An 18,314-nucleotide genomic window follows, 5' to 3' on the forward strand; every position below is an offset into this window, starting at 1 on the left:
GTTAAACTACTACTTCTGTTGAATATATGTTCAATGGAAATGACCACTTTAAAACTGAAGAAGCCCATTTGCATGGGCTCTGAGAAGACCATGTTGTGGAAGGAAAACATTATGTTCTCTACAATAGCAAGAAATTAAAAGATTACTTATGCAGAAATAGTTGGCCAACACCAAGTAATTCTAGAAGTGGCATGCATTGGTTGGTACACTTACAAGTTCCACTGATGGGAGGTTGGGGACAGCAAATTTCCCTGTGAAACGTGGCCACCTGCCATGTTCTTGTGTTTAGTTCTTGTTTAGTAGTTTCTTTGGGCAAGTAAAGGCCTAACTTATCTCAACTACAGCTTTTTTTGTGTCCTACTGTATTCACACCCACCAAGCAGCAAGTGGGTGGGCTTAGGCTATGGGTTAACACAAAGCATATGGCTTGCCTTTTTTATTCTAATGAGAAGAAAAGCTATCAAAAAATGCATTAAATGCATTAAATTAGCATGAAAGTTTGGCATGGCTCAGACAAGATCATTGGAATGGGCTGCCAAGGCAGCAGCAGTTCTCTGTTACAAACTTTTGGTTAGACCTACATATATTCATATATAGATGTGTCCAGATAGAGATACATGCTCAGAAAACTGTTGGTTTTAAGGTATCTCCTTCTTCCTGCAAGTAAATGAAGGGATTTCTCCAGGTTGGAAACGTCTTTGGTTTTTTTGGAGGCCAGAAGAGTTAAGAGACCAAACCTGCAGGACAAATGGTAGTCCAGGTAAGATCAGATGGGTTACACTGACAGGGCACTCCCACTACCCCATCTCAGTCCAGGCAAGTCAAGCAGACAGTCCTGTAACTGATGAGAGCAGAAATTCCTGGCCCTTCCTAACAGGCCAGGAGTTCTTTGTTCTCCTCGTTCTCAGTGGGAAAAAATTCAAATATACAGGACTGCCCTCAAAAGAGTAGTGACATAGAACAGGAGCCTTCATCCTCAGGATAAGAAAATGTAAAGATTAATTTTCTACACCTGCAGGATGCCCTCACTACACTTGTCATGTGGGTACTCCTGTTAGAGCACCTGCCTTTGCTAAGGGGTGCACAAAACAAGCTGCTGCTGCAGGCAGAGATCGAGGAGCCAATCTTGACCATTCTTAGTTTCAGCAGCATGTCCTAGGAGCTGACTGGGTGCCCTGGCATCGGCCCTTTGGCCACACTCGCAGTTTCAGCTGTGAGTCTGCTGCACCAGCCCCTGCAAAAGGCCAAAATGCTGCCTCGTTTCATGGGGAAGGGGCAGCCTGGCTGGGCATGGGTGCAGTCACTCACAGGCTGTTCTGGCTCCCGCCTGCCCCAAGGGCAGCAGGGCTTGGCAGTCCTAAAGGGAAGCCCTCAGAACCCAAGGTGCCAGCTGCCCGGGTGTGACTGGAGCACAGCCTGCAGGTGAGCCAGAGGTTACACACAGGGTAACAGCTCAGGGGCACGCCCTCAGCATCGCTGCGATGCAGAGTGCAGAGAAAATCTGCATGGAAGCCAGATTTGACACAAATAATACATCAGTGATCCAGAGATGCATTACAAAACATTAATGAAACCAGAGAACAAAGGTATAAATATAAATGTCCTTGGTGGTTTATTGTTCTTTGTATGTAAGAAGCTTTATTGTACAACTTACACAACTTTAGAATGGAAAAACGGTTAAAAATGTTTACAAAAAAAGCATGTTCTTAGAAAATTATGCTAGCAAAACCACTGGGAGGAGGGAAGCAAAAAAATCTTCAGTGTGCAAACTTTTTATAAAAATAGAAATACTAACTCTACAGGTAGCATTTCATGATAAATTATTTAAATAGCCTATCTACAAAATTATGTGATTAACTATTACAAAGGCAATGAGAAAAATAATTTATAAAAATACAAGCAATGGTATACAAGATGACAGGAAAAAATATAATACAACATCAGAAATTGTATTTGACTTTTTTTTTCCAATGCCATTTCCTTTCTGGGAATACATTTTCTGCAAAGAAATTTTTACTATGTACAGCATTAACTTTTTAGTACTACAGTAGCTTTAAAGTTTGTTAGACATTTGAACTCTGCTTGCTCCAAAGGTTTTTCTCAGTCACACAACAATGAGGTAATATTTGTACGTAAAACTTTCACCATGTTCGTTTCTTTTTGTTTTTTTCAAAAGACAAGGAAATATTATAGGTATAAGGATGCTGCCCCTTCTGTTGGGGAAAACAGTCTTTTAATGTACACATCAAGGCCTTTCCCTCTTTTGCAAGGAGCTCCTGCCATTGTCTAGTCTGTGATGAATTCCTTCTTTTGCAGCTGCTCCTGGCTCTGGTTGGGCCCACTGAGCACAGGTAAAGCATCTCAGACATTGCCCAGCACCAGAGAGCATTAGGAGGGTGAATGGCATTCCCTCGTCCCTGGTGCTACGGATGGGACAGAAACTGCTGCTATCTAAAAGGATTTGAATTTTAGCACGGCAGAACAGTTGCCTGACAGGTTACCAACTGCCTTGCACAAAGAAAGGAAAAGCCAGCATTGAGCTCAGACTGAGAAAAACAAACATCCCATTGCCCACACCCTCACTCTTCCTTGTGTCTCAAAGACTTTATGGGAAAATTGCTCTTTGTAACAAATACATCACCACTATCTGCTCCAGACAAGACTTTTTTTTCTCAACTAAACCCTCTCTAGTTTCAGTATAGAACAGAGACAATAAATAATCTGTATTTACAATCTTACAGTCATGAAGACTTGTAACAATGATTAGGTGGATAGTCTTGACGCATTTCTTGTTGTTTTTATCAATAATCCCTCAGTCATTATAACATCAAGAATAGGCAAAAATAAATATTTTACAATTTTATCTACAGGCCCCTTTTCCTCCCCTCTAAAGAAGCGAGGGGTTTAAAACATCTATGGCATGTAGAAAAGGAATGTTTTCATTACATTATTTTTGTGCCTCTTTAACCATAAAAAGTGAAGCATGTGCTGGTTTCCTGAAGGACAGCACAGTGCTAGCTGAGATGGTGGTGCTTTCTGGCACCATATCTGAAAGAACACATTTGAAGGTAAGCAAGGCCAGCATCTAGATCAGGCAAAAACAGAATCTAATCATAAATCCCAGTTCCCCCAAAGCTGGTGTGATCCAGTGTACCAGTTTTTTATCCTCTTTCCCTCCTGCCATAATAAAAATCAGTTTTAGGATATCTGTTTTGTCCTGTGTAGTTCAGGAGCTGATCTAGCTCACCAAAACCAGAGCAAGGCTATGTTTTATCTGAAAGGTATGACATAGAAAACAATTTCTCCAAGTTAAATGGATGTAAACCAAAGTAGCACAGCCCTCCTTAAAAAATTCTCTACCCCATAAAGAAAGACCTAGAGTTCCCCCTCCCACCCAAACTCCCTCTTCCCCACACAATGAAAGGTCTTCAGTTTAAGTAGTCCACAGCACATCCAAAGATGTTCTTTTACAAAATGCTACTCCATGGGACCTCCAGTTAGAGAGGCAGTGACACTGCACTGTGATAAACAGCAAACAAATGTCTTTCCTACTGAAAGAAGTGTGCTTGTTCAGTGACGACAATTCTCATTTGCAAGACACGTTTGTTTCCTTCCACTTCAGCAGAGGTCAGATACCAAGCATGTTCTCACTTTCATTCTCTCAAAAGCATTCTCTTGAGGCAGGTCATGTGTTTCGAGTCCACATTTATGCAGAAAGAAGAAAGGAAGGAATAATATAATGGTCCCAGGATTTGTAAGGCTAAACTTTTCAAAAGGTGCAATTACCAGCATTTTTAAATAGTCTCTGAATCCAACAATCTTGTGATTACGAATCTGTGAAAAAAGGAAAATGTATGTTTAAATATTTCTGTGTATTACGCATGATTATATCCTAGTCATTAATGCCCAGAGACATTTGTAGAGAAAACTGAAAGTACTTTCAATTAGGTACTTCCTTGAGTTAGACTTCATAATCTAATCTATGTAACTATTACATAATAAAGTGACTATTTCAGAAGACTAAGACAGCTGATACTAGTTGTATACACTTACCTCCACTAAACTTCAAGACTGCAGTATATGGACAACCTTCTACTTTGCTTACTTTTAAGAAAATCAGCTTTTTACTTGCTCAAGTCAATATGTTGCTTTTCTACCTTAGATTTTGTCAGATGTGCTCATTCATTCAAATCAGCACTTCAAAGAAGAGTCAAAATGTATTTAATTTCTGGAACTCAACATGAATTTCTGATACTTTGAAATAACACAAAGAAATATACTTAGATTTTATATATTTAAAATTTTAACTGTGAAGAGTTTGTCAAGGTGCCCTGTTCCTGCCTGCAGAACTCATTTGAACCAGAACCACAAAAGATCACAGTTCAACTTTCCCTCTTGGCTCTTATGTCTTATGTTCTTGAACCAATTAATTTATATAGGATCTCTTAAATGCAATGTCATCCTTACCTCTGCATTCATATTTAAGGTCTGAGAAGAACACCATTTCTTGAGAGAAGACAAATAATCCTAGCCGACCACCAGCATAGGTTTTATCGTAGATTGGTCCTGAGTCTGCCATGATTTTCTTCCCTTCATACATTACAACCCTACAAAGAGACAACAGCTCAGCCATCTTTGACAAGGTGCTGTGAGGCTTATTTTCACAGGCATCCACTTTTCCCGTGATATTTAACCCAGATAAAAGGATGGTACTCACCTGATGTAGCCGGTCTTTGGTCTGTGGCTAAGTCGCCATCTGTATGCAGTGAAGTCCTTCCAGCCTATGTGACGAGGATCATGCCACAGAGTTCTCACCTGTGAAAGAATGCTTTTTGTCAACCAAAGGCCAGAGATAACAAAGCAATTATTTTGACATGAAGGTGTCTTATTATTAAAGGCTGCAAATAAGTCATTAGGCTCTGTAGTAGCCTCGAGATAGAAATAATAGAAATCAACTGCATTTAAATTTACTTTTAAAATATGTAAATGGAAAGCTACGACTATTCCACTAACAATTGATTCACTGCTGCTGGGAAGCCTGTCTGCAGCAAGCAATCTTGTTAATTGTATATAATATTTTACTTGATTAGGAAAAATTATGAAGTTACTGGTATTTGGCAAGAAGTCTACATGATCAGCATGTGCAGGCCCCCTCTAAGTGTTTAATTTTCTGGAAGAACAGCCTGCCTTATGCAGAAGAGTGTGTTATTACACTGAAGTGCTCACGTTATCAAGTTAAGAGTACTTCAGCATGTAGTAAGTGCCACTCTTACCTGGCCAGGAGTGTTTCCTGTGTGCCACAGAGCATTACGAAGGTGTTCTCCTGGACCAGTGGTGGAATTCACAACTTTGATGGAGAGACCTGAATAGCCTTGGGCTTTGGTTGGGGTGGAGTCCCAGTAAGACTGGGTGATCTGCTTCCACATGACAACATAGAAACGACTGCTAGATTGGTAGCCAAATACAAAGCCAGCATAATCATCATCCCTTTCTGTATTGATAAAGAAGGTACCACTGAAGTCCACAGCATTGAATTCATCAAAACCTATGAGGACATCAAAGAATACAGTTTTAGGAGCTACTTTTTTAGAATTCTTAAGTAACTCCTTAACAGTTACTTAGGTCCTCCTCCTCTCCCCCACCCTGACTAAAAAGCAACAAAACCACTCCTCACCCTCACTAACAAACAAACAAACAAAAAAATCAAACCATCCCAAACAACAGTGCCTGTTAAATTTTTCCCCTTACCGACTGCAAGGCCAGGGTCACAGTTGACTGTCTGAACCAGTTCTTTACCCTGGTGACGAACAACCCAGTTTGGATCATTTTGGGATGTTCCTTTGGGATCCAGGGGAATCATCTGAAATTTTCGGAAATCGGTCTCGCTAATTTCCACATTTTCAGGGCAGATATCATCAATGTCTGGCACACTGTCCTGGTCAAAGTCATCTTTACAAGCATCTCCACGTCCATCACCTGTAGGATAAAAGTAATTTTACTGTTTTATTACCACCAGTGTTTGTTTCTGAGTCATATAGCTTGGAGTTGAGTCTGACTTGCAGATCTCTGACTGCCCAGGACAGAAGCCACAGCAGTGACTGTATAAATGCCCTTTCACTCCAGCCTGATAGTGACTTAGGAGTAAGTTGGATATGTGGTCACTTTTACATTGATCTTTACTCCTGAGAAGCACTATAACAGCATTCTGGGTTTTTTTCTGGCACAGACATTCTGGTTTTTTGTTACTTAGTTTTGTCCAACATTAAACAGTGTGAAAAAAATACCATCAAACTATTGAAAAAAACTCTTAAAATGTCATTATGATACTGGCTCTTACCATCAGAATCAGCTTGATCTGGGTTGGCAACCAGTCTGCAGTTGTCTTTGTCATCAGGGATACCATCATTGTCATCATCATGGTCACAGGCATCACCTTTTCCATCCTTGTCGTGGTCAGCTTGATTGGCATTGGGCACATAGGGGCAGTTATCAAGGTTATTTTGATGACCATCTTCATCTATGTCCTGGTTGTTGTCACACTGATCACCTATGCGGTCAGAATCAGTGTCTTCCTATCAGAGGAGAAAAAAACCAAAACATTTTAAAAGGCCACTTAAAGAAGGCTGAGATAGGGGTCTCTAAAATAGGAGTTTCAATACATGGAATTAATCAGGATTTCTGCTTGCTTTATCAAGAGCTAAGATGGATATAGTGGATGGATTAATACACAATTAAAACTGCCTGTGCTAACTGGTTTTGTGCTACTTTAGTCCTGTTCTGGTTTCAATTTGAATTCACAGCATCAGAAAGCAGTGTGATCATCAGCTATCTTGTGCCTTTGCCACATGTCTCCTCTGCCACTAGTCTACCATACTGGATGCAGGGTGCTTTATCTCCTGCCTTCCCTGGCAGCAATGTGGTTTCAAAGGCCAATCCAGGGTTGCACTACTCTGTTCTTAGTCAGTAGAGACTGTAACATTAAAACAGTCTGCCAACGCTTAGTGTTACATCCTCTACACCACAGCTCAGTTTTCTCTATCATAAATGCTCTTCATGCCCCCCGATTCATCAGTCAAGACAATTGTTCCTATGATGGTGACAGATTGCATTAACCAACTAGTGTGATTGCTGATCACATGTTTTAGCCAGTCATTTGCATGCTCAGCTCCTGAACTAGGAAAAACAATCCCGTCACCCCTGAGGTTGCCCCACATTTAGCCTAGTAGTCTTGTGAGCACAGGTGGGTGACCCTGGTGTAGACAGAAGCATACCATACACTGTTGGATTAGTTACTAATTCTGGCACTGGAAATCCAATATCTCCACTTCTAGAACTTGATTAGGATAGTGTCTGGAAAGCTATTAGAGTCTAAAAATTTCAAAGTCACAAGGGAAATGATCCTCCTGAAAGCAGCTGCTTCAAAGGATCTTCAAGCAATTCCCTCCCTCAAGTGGGGAAATAGTAAAGCAAGTGACAATGACTAAGACATTTTATATTATCGGTTTAAATCCCTCAAGTAACACTGCTTTTGGGCTACATGGCCACACTACACTACATTCCACTGATTTGAAACTGCTTTTCTAACCCTTCAAACATTCCAGTTGTGTCCCTGAAGCTATTAAACTTAGTCTTTTAACTGACAGGATGCCACAGGCTTAATCTACTTCTGCCTTCAGTTTTTGAATCAGTAAGTTGTCTGAGAGTCTGGATCCCCCTGGATTTTTATGAAGGTGAATTTTACAAGTGTCAGAATACGCCTTTTTCTTAGAGAAAAGCAACTTGTGCTGCCTTCTACTTACTGCTAGAAAAGTTATCTTCTGAAATGTAGTTGGCTTCAAGTTTAGGGACAAAGTTTAAAGAACAGCTTTGTGTCAAAGTGAACACAGCACTACAGGCTATGAAGAGAGTAGTTCCACTACACACATTTTACACAATGTTCTCAAAGTATTTCATATTCTCGCTGTGAGGATCACCAGAACTGACATACCTAAGAAATGTTTAGGTGACAAGCACGTGCACCAGTCTCACAGATCTTCACTACAGATACTTTCAGAAAATACCTAGCAGCTGTTCAGACTCTGAGGGCATGTTATTTGATAAAGGCACCAAATTGGAAAGCAGTAAGAATTGATTTGTGACAAGTCAAATTTCAGGTGTAACCTGTTCAAATGTTTTCTACAACACAACACGCTGTATTTTCTAGCACACTAGTCCTCTACTTATAATTCCAATCCCTTACCTGGTCAGGGTTGTGTTCCAGTGGACAGTTATCACACTGATCTCCAACACCATCCAAGTCTGTATCCCTCTGGTCTACATTGTAGACATACTGGCAGTTGTCCCTTTCATTAAGCACCCCTGTAAAAGGTCATGAATGAAAATCAGACATCTAAATGCTGCAAAGGACTGTATAAAGCCACCACACATTTCTTGATACATTTTTAAAGCATTTTGAGCAGCATTTGAAAGCTTTGAAACATGACTCATCACTAGCTCTGTCACAGACTTCTGCTCCTATTGCCTTGTGAGAGTATGGCTAGAATTGAACTGTGCCAAATTCCAAAGTGAATTTCCATTAGCCCTAACTGTTCCTTCAGTAGCCTTCATGTCCTGAAACCACCACAAGGGAACTTTAGTGCGTCCAGGGATGAAATTTGGTAGGAAATCAGGATTATATTGTGTTCATTTGATTTATGGCTGATTAGAAAACCATCTAAAGGAGTGATCAGAGGCCACCTACCATCTCCATCAATATCTATGGCACATGCATCTCCTTCTCCATTGTTGTCAGTGTCAGTTTGGTCAGGGTTGTGATTGTAGGGACAGTTGTCACAGCGGTCACCAACATCATCCCTGTCGTAGTCATACTGCTGTGGGTTATAGATGAATGGACAGTTGTCCTGCAAAAATGAGAAAAGCCAAGTTTTAAAATGAATCAAATTAAAACTTTAACCAGATTCTGCTTATGCTTGTACTGCTATAAGAAAGAAGAAATAAGAGGTGGGGAAACAGTTAAAACTCAGATGCTACTATCTCAAAACACCCTGTTGCTGGCTCGAGTGTATGAATGGCTGATTGAAAAATGAAAATTCACTTCCAAAGCTCAAACAGCTGCAGAAAGTTTGTCTGCACAGTTATGCATATCTAAGGTTTCTAGGATAGCTGTCAGTGCCAGCAATTTCCTATGGTCCTCTCTTAAGATTAAGGTTAGAAGCTAGACCCCAGCTTTGAGAAGGGGAGTGGGAAAACCACATTCTCAAAGGCTGTTCTTTTCTGTTTCTTACCCGGTCATCAGGAATGCCATCATCATCATCATCACTGTCACAGGCATCACCAATCCCATCCTTATCATAGTCTTCCTGCCCTGAGTTAGGCAGATTAGGGCAGTTATCCTACAAAGAAAGAAGTACACAGAGAGATGTTCACTCCTGGTATTATTACAATATGGATTTGAGCAGGTAAAATCTAATAATTAGGCAAAATTGTAACACCTCAGTCAGGTAGGAGTAACCTTACTGTAATTTTCTCAATTTAAGCTAGTCATTACAGTGATAAGTAATTTTAAAAATAAAGATTGGGCTGTTTTTGAGAATCTTACCCTGCCGCTCTTCCCTTGGAGATTGCTATCAGAACAAAGGTGATATAGGTATGGCCTAAATTAGAATCTCCCTAGAACATTTACAACAATCAGGCTTCATTTTTTTCCCATATCACAAGAATATATAAAGCAATACACCAACAGCAAGGATCTCCCAGCAATGCCTTGACAATGGCATCCCTACACCTCCTCTATCCCTAGGTTATCTGCAGGAGAGAACAGTTTAACAGCTTAGGCTGTTAGAGTGGCAGATGGTAAAAGAGGATAAACTTACCTTTTTACAGTGGTAAGTAGCATTGGCAACACAAACCAGGTTCTCATTTGGCCATCCATCCAAATCTGTATCTTCTCCACAAATGATGCCATTGCCAGCATAGCCTGGTTTACATTCACAGCGATACATGGGGTCACTAAAGTGGCCAAGGTAATTGCATTTGGCATTCTTGTTGCAGTCATGTGTTCCATCTGTGCATGGATTACGTGGCTTGCAGACCTAGAAGACCACAAAAAACTTAAACTGACTGAAAACATTGTTTTATCCCTCACTTTTCCCCCAAAGATTCAAATACATCCTAATCAATCAGGCAAAAAGAAGCCTCCTACATGGCTTTCTTCCAGTCCTCAACTCCAGTACCAGTCTTGGTACTAATTATTTTTCTTGTTCAAACCTTATGTATTATCAAATGGAACCAAGCACTAAGATATGAGGCACATACTTTTGTATCATTAGTGAATACTCCTGAGTTACTCTTAAAATTATGTGTAACCTCTGAACCCTGCATGGCTGAGGAGGATAATGATATTTAAAACTAATTTTGATCTTCAAAATAAATTGATCAATGCTTCTTCTGTTCTGAACCACAGAAGATGGTGTTTTATTAAATGCTCCAAGTCTTTTTTGCCTAGAACGTATAGGTGTTTTCTGTTTTTTAGAAACTTTGTGAGACTTCATAACCCAGAACAAGTCTCAAATTGACAATACCTGTTTGTTACTCATGGCATCCTCAACACTGCGACCAAATGGCTGTGTTCCTGTGAAACGTGGTGGGCAGGGCAGACAGTTGTACCCAGGCTCAGTATTCTCACACCTGTGCACTCCATTGAACACAAAGCAGGCATCGGGAACCTCTTTGCACTGAAATTGAGTTTGAGATAAAGAAGAACAACAGTTAGCATTATGAAACAGTGACTCTGTCCTCCCTTTCCATTTTCTTTCATTCCCTTTCAAGGAGAAAACTACAGTCTTGTTACCTCATCAATGTCTTGGCAGTGAATGCCATCACCATGGTAGCCAGCAGGACAGGCACCACACTTCCAGGAACCGTCAGGGGCACTGGTGCACGCAGCCCCCGCAAAGCAGGGATTAGACAGACACCCATCTGTGAAACAAGCAAGGAGATGTTATGATAAAGGACACTTTACCGTGCTGCTACAGCACCGTATTTGGCTGATATACTGTTCTAAAACTCCAGCACTTGAGCTTTGCAGACCTTACAGTGGTATTTTCAAGATTATCAACAACGGTCAGATGTTTATGGGCAAATGGATGCTCACCAATTGGACAGTCCTGTTTGTTGCAGACCTGAGTCCCTCTAGCTTCACCTACACAAGTCTTCCCACCATACTGAGGCTCGGGATTGTTGCAGAGACGGCTTCGCTTCTGAAGTCCTCCTCCACAAGTCACTGTGCAAGCATCCCACGGAGACCATGGTCCCCAGTTGCCATTAACTAAAGGGAGAAGAAGATAGAAAACATGTATTGCTCCAAATTCATTGCTACAATGAGTTTCTACCTGACTGAGGACTTTACTTTTGTAGGGAGAGCAGGTCAGACATTGTTCTGACACAAATGACAGAATGGACTCCATGGAAGAGGCATAAAAATAGTTTCATCTGAAACTAACCTGTGAGGTTTCATATAGCACACCTCTAATTTTAAAGTGAGAAGAATATTAGAACAAGCTTACTTAGTAACTACTCAGGATGTTCACTAAGCTACCAATTACTAGTTACCACTAGGACACACTTACTTGGGCAAGGATCTTTCTGGCAGGCTTTGTTTTCTCTTGCTTCGCCCTCACACGGTTTGCCATTCAGCTGTGGTACTGGAGAGTTGCAAAGACGAATTCTGGTAATGATGCCCGTGCCACAAGTGACAGAACATGATGACCATGGCGACCAGTGACTCCAGCCACCATCCTGTTTAACTACAAGAGAGATTTCTGTTACTCATAATTTCTGAAGACTTCAGCTGTATAGCACCTAGAACATAGCCAGCACCAGGACCAAAGACTCCATGTGTAATGGATAGCCTCCTGACTGTCACAGATCAAGTTTTGCAACTAGGGAAATTTCATACCTAAACTGGCATCATGTTTCATCCCGGGAGCAGTGCCCAAACATGCCTGTTTACTGCATTAACCATCTGCTCCCCTCCACCTTGTATTAACAAGTCCTTAAAGCTAGAAGCCAAGGATCCATGCCAGTGGCAGAGCTAAATGGTAATCCTTGCTTTTAACATTCTGCCAATAAAAGCAGCTTCTGTTTTACTACCAGCATGAGTAGATTAAGTACTTACATCTCTTATCACACTCCTGAAGGTGGCAAGTCCTGGTCTGCACAGAGGAGCCTTCACAGCGGTTGTTGAGACTGTCACAGGACCGGCCTCTCTGCTGAATCCCATTACCACAGGTGACAGAACACGAGGTCCACTCAGACCAGGGAGACCATCCATCGTCTGCGTAGTCGCTAGCTGCACAGAGTTACAGCTCTGAGCAAGACTCCAGGTAGATGCCTTTCCATAATTTTTCTCCCACCCCTCTCTCCGCAAAAAAGGACACCACTGTCCTCAGAAGCCACATTCATCTTCCTTCTTTGTGTAGGGACATGAACTCAAACATTTCAGTATGTTGCATATTGTAGGAAATATTTGAACATGTATGATGAAAGTGATCAGCCTCAAAGACACATCAGATTAACCTACTTCAGAAGCACGAGGCTCCCCTTGGATATCCAGTTCTGGTATACTGCAGAGCAGCATGGGTCTAGTTAGAGGTGAACAACTGCTGCAGGACTCTGAAAGTAGTAAGTACTTACGCCAGCACCGAGGGCAGCACTCCCCATCAGGCACGGTGGCATTGGAACAAGGCATGAGAGGACAGGACACTTTCCGGCATATAGTGGCAGAGTTCTAGAATGAATTGTGAGGTTTACAGTTACCAAGCAGAATTTAAACAATGTCTGGAGTCTGGGTAAATAACAGGGACCTTTTCTGCAGAACTTTAAGACTCAGTAGCGTACCTAAAGCAGAAACCCTTGTATTTAGAGCTAAAATACAACCCAAGGGGTAGTCCCAGGTATTTTCAGTCAAATTTCATCTTGTTTCCATTCTCACCCATTATTTTTTAGTCAAAAGCAGAAATATTTTGGTTCTGTAGCAGTTTATCAGTAGTAGCTAGCAGATGCTGGCTCAAGTAAATGACTACTATGTGATACCCAAAGTACAAGGTCAGATTTCAAAGAAATGAAAAAAGAACGAGAAGCCAACATTCTTTTCAGTTAATATGGATTTAAGCTGATTATATGGTAAAGATAAAATGAGTTTAGTGGACTCTGCTCAAGTGCTGTGCAATCTATAACTTATAATTATGAGGTTTTTGATCTGTAAGCCAAACAGGCAGGGTAAGAACACCCACCCCCAATCTCAATAGGAGCTACAGGGCACTCTGTAGTTTTGCCTCTTAAAGGTAGCAGCTTGGTCAGAAGAATGCTCTCATGATTACTATTTTAATTTCCCCAAGCAAATTACTAGATTAAGGCAATTGCAGCTGACATTGAGTAAACAGGTTGGTAGGAACAAGGCAAATGCAAAAGTCACAGTACCACTTCCTGACTACAAGACAAAAGACACAGTGAGCTCAAGAAGTAGACACAGAATTTGAGTTGCCTTGTATTGCACATCTACAAATACTTGACTTTTAGTTTCTAAAGAGTGGCACACTTATTAACCCACTGTTTGGTAGACTGGTATCCTAAAACGCTTTTGCTAAGGTATACTTAAATGGAACAAGCAAATAATTTAAAGAAATCCTGAAACTGTACATTTTGTGAATGTTTACAACATTCAGCAGAAGTGAAACAAAAAAGTTAAATATCTTTCCAGGTGATCCAGGGATTTAAACAGCTAAACTGAAATCCAAAAGGTATTGCTGTTCCATATAATCTGCAAAAGCTAATAGGCCACACCTAGAAGCATTTTCTAGATAAATAAAAGCACAAGTTTAAGTGCCTTCACTGAGTACTAGAATGTCGTTTTCTACTAAGTCAGCAGGAGGTTCAGTGAGGACAGAATGTAGATCTAGAAAAGCTGATAGTACCATACTTACATACATTATTTGTTGCGTTGATAATGACTTTTAGTTTACTGATGGACTTATGTAAAGAATACAGGCATTACCCAAATTAAGGAACTAAAACTGTTAATGGCTGTATCAGAGTGATACATATAATTTCAGAGTTTCATATAATTTTCTAGAATACTGCTGTTGAGACAAGGTATGGAAGCTGCCTTTATATCAGAGATCCAGCTGAATGAAATAAACTGAGTAATTCTAAGGCTTTTCTAGTATGCTCAGTTCTGTGTACAATTCACTCTTTCTAACAAACAATGCAGTTTAGAAATATCTGTTAATTCCAGCTTATGAGTTTATATTCAGGTGATTTTTGAACATGAGGAATCTTACCTGGCAAGTACATTCAGTGCAGCTGTCAATAGTCCACTCCTCTTTATTTTTGTGCAAGACTCCATTATGAATGCATGCTCCAGGAGTGATCTGCACTACTTTGGCAATGATTTCATTTTCTTCAGTCTTGGGGGTGAGAAGCAAAAAGAAGATATTTAGGATTTAATACAGAAATACGCCTTTTTGCTGTTTACATAGGCTCTTAAAAGTCAGGTTATAATTAATTCACTAAGTGCTAGTTAATGAAAGGTACCATGAAGCTGACCATCACTTACCACTTTTCGGACTCTGTCTTGAAGTGCTGTAACCATGGACCGTAGCCCTTGCATTTCCACAAACATATTTGTTAGTTCATCACAGGAAAATCCACAGACTGCTTGGATGTCCTTTGTTTTATGGCCAATGTAATTAGTGCGGATAGCTGGGCTGGAACCATTGATGGGGTTGTCCAAAGTAATGATTGCACTAGTGGCTAAGAGAAAAAACCAGACATGAAGTAAATGCATTTTATACCACATGCATTTATCATTCCAGGCTAGCACCTGCTAAACAGCTGCCACCAGATTCATTAGGGTGCCTCCAGAAATATAATCTTATTTCTTATGCAATGTGGATTTGCATGTCAGCATACTTCTGAGTTCTGTTTCAACTTGTCTCTCTAACGTAACGAGAAATCTTATTTTTAATAGGTCATTGGACTCAGAAGATTGTAAACTTACAGCTGGAGCAGCCTTTGTTCCGCAGGATAGTTTCCAGAGTTGTTCCAAACACAAACCGCACGTTCTGCAGCAGACCCTGTGGACAGAGGAAGAATTACAGCGACTTGCAGCAACTGCAAGGGAAAGAAGTACCACCTGCACTTGGAGAGACCGAAGGTCATGCAAGATCTTACAGAGTAATTTCATGACAGACAGACGGAAAAGTGAAACACATTGCTCTGTTCTCCTTAATGAGAACCAGCCCTGCTTCCTAACGATCTTATCCTTGAGCATAAGGACTTGGCGACTGCCCAGGCAGGAAGGAAAAAACCCATGGATTTCTGAATCTCATATAAGAAGCTAAGCAATGAGGCTGCAACTACCTGTCTGGAAGCTTCAGTGCCTTCTTATTGCTGCAGAAAGTTCCATCCCTGCAATTCTAATGCTTTACCCTTCAAACTCCATTAGTAAAGTTTAGCAGATTTAGAGTTCTTTGTTGCTGTTTAGGCTCGTTGAGTAGGTAATGCACCCTCAAAACAGATGACTGAAAATTCTAGGCAAAAACATAAGTGAAAGCCTTACCTGGAAGTTGTCATTGACTCCCCCTTTGGCGATACGGAGCCTGGCACTGCTGGCGAGGTCCCTAGTGAAGATGTTCTGGATGGGGATGTCCAGCTCAGCATTCTCCATTTTCTCACACCCCACATAGAGCTGAGCTCGGTCCTCCTGCACAAACAGGGTGATATTCTTCCAATGTCCTGTAGCTAGCAAGACATCCTCTACTGACACTAACTGCTGCTTGCCATCAGCAGAAAGGCTCAGGTCCAGGGAGCCTGCCTTCCCATTTGATACTAGACTGAAGACATGACCAGAGCCATCTTTCTGTTCCACAGAGAGCAGCGTGCCTCTGCTCTTCTTGGCTTGCCGGAGAGTGGCCAGGAGAATGAAGCCCTTCTCAGCATGGATGGCATCTAATAAGTCTTGGAACTTGGAGTCAGACACAGCAGGGATGCGACTGGCATCCTCAATGCGGTAAGCAGGGCTGGAGGATTCTGGTCCCTTCACCAGGTACACCCCGGGGGCCCGGCGCCCAGCTCCCTTCTTCATGAAGCCGATGAGTTCAAAGAGATCGAAGACGCTGTTATCATCATTCCTGGACTCTGCAGGGAGAGATCCGGATAAGCACCATAAGAAAAGGACAAGAGGCTGAGTAGGTGTAAATCTCCCAGGACTGCTTAACATTTTGGCTCCTGGCGCACATCGTGCAAGGCACAGTGCCTCACATCAGAGCACAGACAGCAGCTCTGATGGTGCAGCAGTCCCCCCAGGAGCTGCTGTGCAGCACTGCATGTGCATTCTTGTACAGGAGCCAGTCGGCGGCACAGGAGTGCCAGGTACCCGCTGACTGACACACAAAGGTAGCAGCCATTCCGGCACCTCATTACACTCCAGCAGCACAGAAACAGACAGCGAAGCCCAGTCTGCAATATTCCTATGCTAGGACATGTCAAAGCGAGCTTGGATAATCTAGCTGAGTGACACTAGCACAGTAGCAGCCTCTCTATGTCACCAAGACGGCAGCACAGTACCCCATTCCTTCTTCAGGCAGCTCCTACATCATGTTCCTCCTTCCCTCTGCTCAGTGCAGAGGTAGACAAGCTACATGCTCGAGATCTGGAGACTGCGTTCCCATTTCGGAAGGCTACACAAATTCCACACCAGAGAGAAGTTTCCTGTTCCCAACTAGCTGATGCTCAAATTAAAACGTTTTTGTTCACTGAGAGCTTTGGAGGTCTTTACTACCGAGCACAACTTCATCTGCCTACACAGGCACCAAAGTTTTTTATTTTTGCCCCCGGTACCAGCACAGAGCTGCCTTACCTGCAGTGCGCTTGGTCTCTGAGCCGCCGAGCACGAGGAGAAGGAGGCAGAGAGCAGTGGCTGGCCCCATGGCAAAGGTCGGTCTGTGAACCAGCCTGGGGACACACACGAGGAAGGTCACCGCGCTGCCGTCGCACCCACGGCCGGCGCCAGCGAGGCTCCCGCAGGCAGGGAGCTGCGCGGCGGGGACGGGGCAGGTGCCCCCGGCCGCCCTGGGACGGGACAGCCAGAGCGACGGGAGCCGCTTCAGCACTCACCTGCGGGAAGAGCGATCCGGGCGGTCGGCGCCGGCCTCTGGGTACCGGCGGCCAATATCCGCGGGGGCCCCGACTGTCCCGGAGCGGGAGCGCGAGCAGCGGCGGGCAGCTGTGGCGGCGCTGCCGGGACTCTGCGGGCGCCGGCCGCCGCGCCCGGCTATAAAGGGATGGCTCGCATTCCTGGGCGCGCGGCGGGCCAATCGGCGGCGGCGGGGCAGGAAGCGGGAGGCGGGAGCCGGGTGGCTCCGGGGCCAGGGACAACTTTCCGCAGGGGCCGGCGGGCGGGGGCGGGCGCGCCCCGCGGGCCGGGGCAGCGGGAGCACGCGGAGCCGCCGCCGCCCGGCCGCGCCGCCAGGGGGCGCTGCTCCCTCGGGGCCTCCCGCGCCGCCCGCGGCCCCCCGCGCGCCCGGCTCCATCGCCTTCCCCGCCGGCAGCGGGCCCGGGCGAGGCCGCCGGGAGCCCTCGTTCCCTCAGGAGCCGTGAACCCTGCCTGGCACCCGCCTGTCCCGCCGCCCGCTCGGCGACCCTGCCCCGCTCTCCGGCCCCGGCCGCAGGGGGGGCGCCTGGCGGGGCCCTGGAGGAGAGGTGCGCCCAGACGCCGCTGCCTCCGGCTGTCCGGAGCGCTGCTGAAAGCATCCTCCGCTTAATTAACGCAATTCACTTAATGAGACCTTCTCTGCCTGCCCACTGGTTCCAATACACAGCACACAGCACACTGGGTTCACAAAAGGGCAATAGCGCGAATTCTCGTCAGCCCTTCCTGCCCAGCCTGGTAGAGCCGGGCCCCGTGAGGGCCGAGAGGACAGGGGACGGCAGGCTGGAGCAGCAGGGACCTGCTGTCTCCTTTCCACTCCTTGTCACTGGGGAAAAGAGTGTGGGGATGACCCTCAAACAACGTGGCCTTAGGAATGAAATGACCATCACTGTAGTGCAGCTGAGACTCTCCCATAGCAGCGTTGTTTAATGAACAAAATGACTAGCACTGCTTCAGCTAGGAATTTCTCATGCAATATGAATTCCAGGTAACAGGAAATCTAAAGGTTAAGAGGTAGGTTCCACATGTCATGTCACATTCTGAATGACTAAAAGCGACTTGAGCGTGTGAAACAGCTTTGAAGTAATCAAATTCCAAAAATGGT

General features: G+C 43.7%; 1 protein-coding gene across 2 annotated transcripts; it reads right to left on the bottom strand.

The window, feature by feature from the left end:
• Window positions 1–1,589: 1,589 nt before the first annotated feature.
• On the bottom strand, window positions 1,590–17,266 carry THBS1 (thrombospondin 1). Of its 2 annotated transcripts, XM_063159347.1 has the most exons (22): window positions 17,176–17,266; window positions 16,919–17,013; window positions 15,620–16,197; window positions 15,059–15,134; window positions 14,615–14,811; window positions 14,340–14,465; window positions 12,694–12,787; window positions 12,176–12,349; window positions 11,628–11,804; window positions 11,153–11,326; window positions 10,850–10,977; window positions 10,581–10,733; window positions 9,873–10,091; window positions 9,285–9,392; window positions 8,741–8,900; window positions 8,240–8,358; window positions 6,338–6,572; window positions 5,749–5,976; window positions 5,274–5,545; window positions 4,718–4,815; window positions 4,468–4,607; window positions 1,590–3,834 (listed from the first exon to the last, which is right to left on the bottom strand). In XM_063159347.1, the coding sequence occupies exons 2-22, from the start codon at window positions 16,986–16,988 to the stop codon at window positions 3,827–3,829; spliced, it is 3,534 nt and encodes a 1,177-aa protein (XP_063015417.1). In that variant the 5' UTR covers window positions 16,989–17,013; window positions 17,176–17,266; the 3' UTR covers window positions 1,590–3,826. The 2 variants fall into 2 exon arrangements, with proteins under 2 accessions (XP_063015417.1, XP_063015416.1); XM_063159346.1 differs by lacking the exon at window positions 1,590–3,834 and having other exon boundaries at window positions 4,164–4,607.
• Between the last annotated feature and the right edge of the window lie 1,048 nt (window positions 17,267–18,314).

This window comes from Melospiza melodia, chromosome 6 (genome assembly GCF_035770615.1).
Source record: "Melospiza melodia melodia isolate bMelMel2 chromosome 6, bMelMel2.pri, whole genome shotgun sequence".
In the NCBI taxonomy this organism is placed as follows: Eukaryota; Metazoa; Chordata; class Aves; order Passeriformes; family Passerellidae; genus Melospiza; species Melospiza melodia.